At 38.0% G+C, this 10,146-nt stretch overlaps 1 protein-coding gene across 1 annotated transcript; it reads right to left on the bottom strand.

Annotated features, from left to right (window-relative positions):
- Window positions 1–707: 707 nt before the first annotated feature.
- Window positions 708–9,839, bottom strand: LOC124385111 (serum paraoxonase/arylesterase 2-like). Its single transcript, XM_046848239.1, has 9 exons — window positions 9,646–9,839; window positions 8,167–8,237; window positions 7,015–7,070; window positions 5,028–5,190; window positions 4,816–4,942; window positions 4,526–4,726; window positions 4,371–4,452; window positions 4,141–4,269; window positions 708–1,870 (listed from the first exon to the last, which is right to left on the bottom strand). Exons 1-9 carry the CDS (start codon window positions 9,720–9,722, stop codon window positions 1,709–1,711), a joined length of 1,068 nt encoding a protein of 355 aa, XP_046704195.1. The 5' UTR covers window positions 9,723–9,839; the 3' UTR covers window positions 708–1,708.
- Between the last annotated feature and the right edge of the window lie 307 nt (window positions 9,840–10,146).

Raw genomic sequence — 10,146 nt, 5'->3', positions numbered from 1 at the left:
CAGTTACCTGAACTCCTCCACCTTCTCCACCTCTTCTCCCTGCAACCGCACCACTCCACTGCCCTCCCTCTCATTTAAGCACGTGTACTCCGTCTTACTCCTACTGACTTTCATTCCTATTCCATCCAGCATGTAACACCATAACTCTACTCTCCCATAACTTCTTGCTGAATACTTTTCAGCTCTATTTGACACCTTTGGGATGAATGTGAACGCTGACTGCACCCCAGGCCTCCTCACCTTACCTACACCAGTACCTGACTTTACTTGTAGCTGAATGAGCACAAATCTCCACAAAAACACTTAAAAATCTAGTGGAAACATCTTCCCAGAAGAGTGGAGGTTGTCATAACAGCACTTAATGTTGAACGGGATGTTTAAAAAGAGCTTGCAAATTCTATGGTCGTTTTTCCACAAACTTTTGTCCATAGAGTGCATGTATGATAAAATAGCATTCATGAAAGAGTCAGTTATTAAAAAAATTGTAATAATCAGGTTAGATGTCTAACATCAGATTCTCTATAATGTAAACTCCATTTCAAGAAAATGGTGAATGGATATATTACAGGAATTAAACCAAGCAATTGCCAGCTCTATTTAGATATCTCACACATTGGACACAAAAGTTTGAGGGTGTCTGGCTAACCATGATAGATGATGTTGCTGTGCAACTAAGAAGTAACAATGTCACCAGAGACACAGGCAAATGCTCATGACTGTTTATTTGAACATAACATTAAGGAACATATTATAACCTCTCAACCATGAGTTCACAGAATAGAAATAAATCACAGTATCAGCTATAGAACCAAACACACACAACCAAGTGAATACAAACAATAGTTTGATGCTACAATCTGCATAACTTTAAACGATTTTGGAACAATTACTTAATAAAAAAAAAATACAAAAATAATAGAAATTGAACTGAACCTGGAACTGTGTAACTGCCTTCCTTAAGTTTTAGTCACTGTATTAATGCTATGCTTCATATTTTATGTTTGTGTTATAGTAATACTCTCAATCCTCAGAAATTAGTTATACTTCTGTATAACAGTTCAAGTATAAATTAGTTATACTTGAACTGTTTTATGTTAAAAACAGTTCACTATATTAAATATATTAAATTATACATTTTGAATATATAATTTAATATATTTAATATAGTGAACTGTTCTTAGCATAAAACATTTTATTTAATTAATAAATGTATAATAATTGTATTCTGGGTCTGAAGCCTCAACTTGCATTAAGCAGAATTCGAATAATTGATTAAAAAATGCTGTTCATTCTAGTATTTTCTCCCCCAAATGCTCTTTAACACCACTTGCATTTATGTATGTATACAGTCTATACTGTCCTGTATATAAAGGACTTTTTGTACATATGGATGGCGTGACAAACGATTTACATTTTACATTTTATTTAACTTTTAGGAAACATCTGGAAGAATTCACTAAAGAACAAATATACCCAATCCCCTGATAACACATTTGATATATTAAACCACATGTGTGACAAACCCATGAGCAACTTATTAAACATCCAACACGACAATCATCAAAAGACCAATTGATGGAATTTTTTTGAAAAGAATGGCGTCCATCACTTAACTACTGATTCTAGAGACAGATAAAAATAATCTCATTGCTCGTTGTCACCTATCTGAACGAGATGCACTTTAGTGAAGCGGTGTTAAAAGGATGCTCTACTCAAGGTCACATACCAGGGCTTTTTGGTAAATGGTTCCTATAAGGAGTTTCCCTTTGTATGGAGTAGCTACTGAGGATCCGATGAGAACGCTGCCATTATCAGAGTACACTTGAGTCACCACTGGCTTGTCAGAGAGGATGTTCTGAACACGGATAACCTGAAATAGAAAAAAAAACATAAACTGTGTGTATACAGTATATTACTGATGTGCAGCTCCTATCTGAGGCCAAAGCATAGCCACTGATACGAGACATTAAACATATATATGAAGCAGCTACCAATGAGATACAATTCACCCCTATCCCCAAGCAGTGCGATTGGAGTTAGATTTGATTCAACACAATGCCATTTAATGCAATGAAAAAATACGATGCTATGCAATTCAATAAAGTAGAAATTAGGACTGCAACCAATGATTATTTTTGATAATCAATAAATCGGACGATTTTTCCCTTCTTATTAATCGGATTAAAAAATAAAATTTTTTTAATCAGATGTTTTGCTTATTATAACTATATAAAACCCTAAATCATGGTATTTATGTATAAAAGTGTACTTAAAAAAATGCAAACGCCACATATTGAGATCTTTAATTTAGACATTTTAAAGCTTATACTGGCTGCTTGTTGAGTGCATTTCATAAGTGCATTCTTAGTTAATTCATGTTTTCTGCGATTCCGCTCCAGAATTTAGTTTTTTCAGGTACTGGTAACACTGCTGAATACTTTAAAATTGAGTATTTATTGTATTTTCTTGTGTTGTTTGTTCTAGTTTTGAGCTTTCTGGAGTTAAGTAAGTGTCACAAAAATGCACATGGTGTGGTGTACATCTTCACTGCTCAACAGTTGAAGGAGTTTTTGGCCTGTCTATACCATGCTACCAGAACACCTTTTCCACAAAATAACTAAGGCATTAAAAAAAAAAAAAAAAACATTATTTTGCAGAAAACACACTGATCAAAATTAGAGAACACTTTCAGATACCTCCCAGTTATTGGTGTTATTCTGGTACCTGGTGCTAATTTCCTTGATTATCTGTCAACCCCTATTTAACTGGCAGCCTAACTTCCAGTTTCACTGAATCTGCAAGATGGTGGGCCGTTCTAAAGTGAATGAAAGCCTCCAGCAGCAGGTTGTCCAGATGAAGGCCAAAGGGATGACCCTATCAGCCATAGCAAGACAAGTTGGTTGCTCCAAATCTGTGATTTCAAGAATATTGAATCTTTACAACATCACAAACTCATTCAAGTCCGCCAAGAAGGCTGGTCGTCTACGAAAGACAAATACAAGAGAGGACAGGATACTGCAGAGGATCTCAATGGGCAATCGTTTCCACACTGCAGCTGGAATTGCTCACCAGTTCAGCGCTGAACAGGGTAAGGATCTGTCTCGTCATACAGTGTCTCAACGTTTAAGAGCATTTGGACTGAAAGCCCACTCTGCAGTGACCAAACCTCTCATTAGCAGAAAGAATCAAAAGGCTAGACTAAGCTTTGCTGAGGAGCATGTTGTGTGGACAGAGGAGAACTGGTCCAAAGTTCACTTCAGTGATTAAAGCAAGTTTTATTTATTTGGGTCCGATGGGAAACATTATGTTTGGCGACAAACAGGAGAATGACTAAACCCAAAGTGTGTAAAGAAGTCAGTGAAAAGTAGAGGAGGAAGTGTCATGGTTTGGGGCATGTTTTCTGCAGCAGGAGTTGGGCCTCTTATACATCGACATGGCAGAGTGAATGCAAATGTTTATCAGAACCTTCTTCAACAACATATGGTTCCTTCCCTGCGTTCATCACCCAGTCAGCCCACAGTGTTCATGCAGGACAACGCTCCATGTCACACAGCAAAACGGCTAAACTGTTCCTTGAAACTGAAAACATTGAAATAATGACATGGCCTGCCCAGAGTCCTGATCTCAACCCAATAGAGAACCTCTGGAAAATCCTTGGTGACAAAGTTATGGCCAAGAAACCCACTACAGTCACAGAACTGTGGAGGAGACTGGAAGAAGAGTGGACCAAAATCACACCAGAGCAGTGTGAGAGACTAGTCTGTCCTGTGGCCACAGATGTGCTGAAGTCATTCAGAGCAGAGGCCTGTACACTTCCTACTAATTGCTGTAACCTTCAGAAAATGTTGTTGTAATCTTTTTCCATGCTACAGTCATTGTTGTTCTCTAATTTTGATCAGTGTGTTTTTTGCAAAATAATGTTTTTTGTTTTAAATGCCTTAGTTATTTTGTGGAAAAGGTGTTCTGGTAGCATGGTATAGACAGGACAAAAACTCCTTCAACTGTTGAGCAGTGAAGATGACATTATTTCAGAATTGTTCAATTGGTTATAAATTGTTCTCTAATTTTGATCGCCAGTGTATATATAGGTTTTGCTGCCTGTTCACACACATACACACACACACACACACACACACACACCTCTGAGCCAGGTGGATCATTCGGATCACTTAGGATAATTTTGATTCCATTTGGGTGGCAACCCAACCACAAGTCTCCGGTTTTACTCTCCACTTCGATGTTGTCACAGAGGGAGCCTACAGCTACTTCCTGCACAAGAGGAAAGATACCAATGTCACTCAACAAAACCTTTATACAATCAATAACACATTTAAAAACAAATAGGGTTGTATATCACCTATAATGCATACCTTTACACGGGATAGTGATTTGTCCTTTTGGATGTTCAGCACAATAACTCTGTGACTCATTAAATCTGACACATAGAGATACCTGGCCCAAAAGAAAGACATTTTAAAACCTGTGTGTTGTAAACCTTTTTTTTAAACATATCTCAGAGACGTACTTTTTATCGGGGGAGATGTTGATGCCGTTGGCATTTAAAAGTCCTCCCGCGACTACACGAACTGCTTCAGGACTGTAATACACCACATCACACCAGTGCAGAGACAGCAGCATTTCCAGCAGCTTCAAGTGGTCATTGGTGAAGTAGTGATCATTGGTAGCGTAGAAGTTCTCCACTCCCACGGCTACGATGTCATTCACACTATGCCGACGCGATTTCACAAGAGAACACAGAATGAGAGATTGAAATGTAGCGAGTGTTGAAAAGATACGCGTTTAGGACGGACGTACTTGTGCAGCAACTCGTGCTTAATCGTTTTCTGGTGCAACAGAGCGTTTTCCTCTTCGACATACTGAAATATTTCGACCTGGCTGTTTTTGTGCGGATGATTTACCACAAATAAATACACAGAGCCATCTGCAACAAAAAGTCATCACTCATGATTTTAATACCGCACACATTATTGAGGAAATCTAAAATGAATATGGTTGCATTTCTTTACCTTCTTCATTTATGTATACGCTAATTCCATGTGGGGCAAAAGAAGCTGTGTCAAAGTCCCCCTTGATCTGGAGCTCTGTAGGATCGTCTCCGGACGGCAGATGTAGCGTGTAGATCTTTCCAGGCTCGTCTGAATAGCGAGGCATACCTGGGTATTTCAAACCCTGTGGTTGTTGAATTTAAATATATTATAACTAATTAAAATGCATGAATAAATAAACATTATGACCACTGTACTGTAACTCAGTTTCAGGGAGATACTGATCTTCTTATAGCCTCGGCCATCTTTGTGGAGAGCAACAATTCTAATTCTCAAATCCTTAACATTCTTGGCCATACGGTGCCATGTTGAACATCCAGTGGTCAGTATGAGAGAATTGTACTCAAAGCACCAAATTTTAACTGCTCTAATACAAGATACACAAATTCGTATGGTTTTTCAAGCAGACAAAAACATGAACATGATAAATAGGACATGTGGCTTTGCACGGTTACACGACGTACAGCTGTTATCACTTAGGGTGTACTCACTTTGTTGCCTATATAGACAATAATGGCTGTATTTTTAGAGGACAGTAAATCTGTACTGTTATACAATCTGCACATTGACTACTCTAAAATATATCCACGTTTTATTTCAATAGTTTTGTCCCTTACTAAAATGCTTGCTGAACTTACTCACTTTTTTTTAGATTTATATTTATATATATATATATATATATATATATATATATATATATATATATATATATATATATATATATATATATATATATATATATATATATCCTCCTTAGCAGAAATAACAGCTTTACACAGTCTTGGCATCTGGACAGTTGGTTTCTCCAATCATTCAGCTGAAATACTTTGCCATTCCTCTGGAAAAACTTGGCAAAGATGTTCTTCACTAGTTGGAAAAGTCTGTCAGATTTTGTGATCCAGTTAATCCGAGAACAGTTTAACAGGATTTAAGTGATTAGGCAGGATAGATAACACTTCAACTGCCCGTTTGCTCTATAAATAACACTTTGGATACTTGGAAGTATATCAAGTCATTGTCTTGTTGTATGGTGAAGTTGGTTCAAATTAGCCACAGTCCAACTGGAACTGCATGGTGTGGAAGTATGGAATGGTAGCCATGTTGGTTTCTTTCACCTGAAATAAGTCTTCAACCTTCCCTGCTCCAAAACAACCCCAAACTATTATGCACCTCCATCTTATAGAAGTTCTTCTGTTACAGCTCAGTGTTGACTCATCTGTCCACAGAACTTTCTTCCAGTCATTCATTGTCTAATTCATGTGTTTTTGACTTCATGATTGTTGCATATTAACAAAAGGAACATGCACTCCTCTAAAAAAACGTAAAACAGACTGTGCACACCACGATGTGACAGAATGCGCCATTCTGATTGGCCAGTCAGTTTAATAGTTTAAACAGTTTAATAGTCAGTTAGTTGAATGAGCCGCCTTGTACAAAAGTATACAGAAAGACAAACATTTCCTGTAATGGCCTGATGTCATTACTGAGCTAAATGGAAGGAAGATAGTAAGTGAAAAGGAGAACTATGACACAATAAAAGCAGTTAACACCAACAGCTTCATTATTATTAAAGAATAGGCACAGATGCAGTTAATTTTTAAGTCAATGTGATTATTTTGCTTATCTTCACCTCATCTTCATGCGGAATTCTGGATCTGCATATTAAATAACTCACAAATACGTACCTAGTTTTGTCCTGCAAACATTAATATCTATATTTTGTCAGTGCTATCAACTGACCATTGGTATAAGGGGGATAATCCACGGCAGTGTGTGCGAAAGATACCATTTTAACACGGCCCACAATGGCATTAAGGTTATTCACCTTCTGAATTGTGCACCCCTAGCTGTACATTATCCTTTACATATGTTATATATTTACCACAGTTATCTTTTTAGTAGTCATGTTATCAAAACGATATAATGTGAGTAAAATTGGGGAACATACAGAGCTAATGAAGGCCAGTCCATGTTCCAGTATGGTGATGTCCTCAGCTCCAATCTCTGCACACAGAAACAATACCATTACACATTTCTAACACAACACTGTTGTATTCGCAAAATTCGAAAGGTCTTATTTTTTTTTTTTTATAACAGCTGTAAAAATGTATATCAGAGTATGAATAATTTTGGATTGTGTCTAATTGTTGATATGCCGAAGTTTTATTTAAGGTTGCAACTAACGATTATTTTAATAAAATGCTCTCATGCGTTGGATGACTTGGGACACACTTTTTCCTGCTGCTGGTTGACCCTGTACTCGCCACCATTTCGTAAGCATCTGTGTTGTCTTGCCATTACGCTAACCCATAACGTGAGCAGCCCAAATAATAGATAACGTATTTAACGAATTTCAATTTCAAACCCGAAAATATGGGAAGGGTTGTGTTAGGAAGGACATCCAGCATAAAATGTGCCAAATCAAATATGTGGAGAAGAGTGATAGCAGGAGTGATTTGTGATAGAAGGGTATCTGCAAGAGTGAAAGGAAAAGTTTATAGGACTGTGGTGAGACCTGCGATGTTGTATGGTTTAGAGACAGTGGCATTGAGTAAAAGACAGGAGGTGGAGCTGGAGGTAGCAGAGCTGAAGATGTTGAGGTTTCCGTTGGGAGTGACGACGATAGACAGGATTAGAAATGAGTTTATTAGAGGGACAGTGCATGTAGGACATTTTGGAGACAAGGTGAGGGAGGTGAGATTGAGATGGTTTGGACATGTGCAGAGGAGAGACATGGGGTAACTCAGTAGGAGAATGCAGAGGATGGAGCCACCAGGAGGAAGGAAAAGAGAAAGACCAAGGTGAAGGTTTATGGATGTGGTGAGGGAAGACATGCAGGTAGTTGGTTTGAAAGAGGCAGATGTAGAGGACAGGGGGGTATGGAGACGGATGATCTCCTGTGGAGACCCCTTATGGGAGAAGCTGAAAGAAACGAGAACTAAGAACGAGAGAACAGGTGAAGCAGTGTTTGAAAGCCCTTATTTTAAAATCACATGTATTTGATTTGATCCTTTTTTTCCTGATAAAAAAACCACATTCGATTCACCTTCTGGGTCTGGCTCACTTAAGTTCTGTAAAAAAGATCTAAAGATACACTCACCTATTCCTTTTAACAGTTCACAGTTAGGGAGGTGATTCTGGGTGAGTTCTCTGAAAGCCAAAGTTCTGTTTCTGAAAGAAACAAACAGTGAAGGCAGGAATTACAATGACAACTAGAAAAGGTACATTCATCATGACCAACTTTGATGTTGGCTTCTTTAAAAAAGAGATGGAAATGCAGAAGTAGAAGGAGGAAAAATAATGAGAGTAATGGGGCAAGAGTGAAAAAGTGAGAGAGAAGAGTGATTGTGAGAGTAAAAGAGATGGAGAGAGGAAGGGAAATTGAAAGAAGAGGGCAAGAGTGAGAGAAGAGGGTGAGGAGGAGTGCATGACAGCGGGAGAGAAAGAGCAGAGAGTAAGATTGAGAAAAGAAGGTGAAAGTGAGAGGGAATGAGAATGAGAGAAGAAAGTGAGAATGAGAGCAGAGGATGAGAATAAGAGAAGAATGAGAAGAGGGTGAGAATGAGAAAAGAGTATGAGAATGAGAGAAGAGGTTGAGAATGAGAGGAGAAGGAGAGAAGAGTGTGAGAATGAGATAAGAGTGTGAGAATAAGAGGAGAATGAGAAAAGAGGGTGAGAATGAGAAAAGAGTATGAGAATGAGAGAAGAGGTTGAGAATGAGAGAAGAGTGTGAGAATAAGAGGTGAATGAGAAAAGAGGGTGAGAATGAGAAAAGAGTATGAGAATGAGAGAAGAGGGTGGGAATGAGAAAAGAGGCGAGAATGAGAAAAGAGGCGAGAATGAGAGAAGAGGTGAGAATGAAAGAAGAGTGTGAGAATAAGAGGAGAATGAGAAAGAGGGTGAAAATGAGAGAAGAATGAGAAAAAAGGGTGAGAATAAGAGAAGAGGGTGAGAATTAGAGAAGAGATTGAGAATGAGAGAAGAGGATGACAATGAGAGAAGAGGATGACAATGAGAGAAGAGGGTGAGAATAAGAGAAGAGGGTGAGAATAAGAGAAGAGGGTGAGAATGAGGAGAGAATGAGTGAAAGAGAAGAGAAAAGTGTGAGACATGCACAGGAGTGTCTGAGCTCCATGAATATTCTGAGCAGTGATTCAGATTCAGAACTTTTCCTCGAGATCAATTGAGTTGGAAAAACAACTCGAGTAGAAACTGCATGAACGTTTTAGAGACATTGTAACCCAAATCAGATGTTTGTCAGGTTTTTGAAAGCCAGCATGATTATATAACTGTCGGAAGCCCAACACAGCATGACAGCAATGACAGTTTACAAAGTAAATGGCTTTGACCTGTCAGCTACATTCCAGTCCAGCAGTGGACTATAAACCCACCCTGATCACACAGTCTACTAACAAAATACACATCACAGACACTTTATAAGCTCAGGAAGTGTGTATACTGAACTATTCATTACGGCATTGTTGTTAGTTCATGCAATCAGAGTAACATGAGCACGAGGAACAATAAATAAAAACAATAAAACAAAAACATTTTTGCGTCCATTTCAAAATGCACCAACCTCAACGTAGAAAACCTCTCGCTAATCAGTACCGCCAGAGCTGCAATCAAAACCGACACGATCAGTAACTTCCCCATGCTTTATTTATTTTTTTATTTACAGCTGGATAGTTCACGTTGCTCCTTCCGTAGATGACGCCACCCTTAAAGACGGCTTGGGAAACTGATCCGAATCTTTCGAACTAACCGATGTATCGATTCACCAACCGGAGCGCTGCATATACTACATGGAATTAAAAAAGATTTCGTTTAATTTAGTTTTATACCATATTTTAAAAAACTCCAAACAAGTAATTAGACGCATGTATGCGCCATATTCTAATTCACAGATAATATTTATGCTTATTTAATAAATAAAAAGTGTTGTCGAGTTACCGACAGATGGCGCTGTTTAATTAGATTTTTAGCACAAAACAGAAGTGTTTTCGCTCCTTGTTTTTTTTTAAGGCATTTAAAAACATTATTTATGATTCATTATTTTAATTTGGATGTAATATTGAGG

This window comes from Silurus meridionalis, chromosome 4, assembly GCF_014805685.1.
Source record: "Silurus meridionalis isolate SWU-2019-XX chromosome 4, ASM1480568v1, whole genome shotgun sequence".
NCBI lineage: Eukaryota > Metazoa > Chordata > Actinopteri > Siluriformes > Siluridae > Silurus > Silurus meridionalis.
The sequence above is the reverse complement of the archived record's forward strand: the minus strand, read 5'-3'. Positions and strand labels throughout refer to the sequence as shown.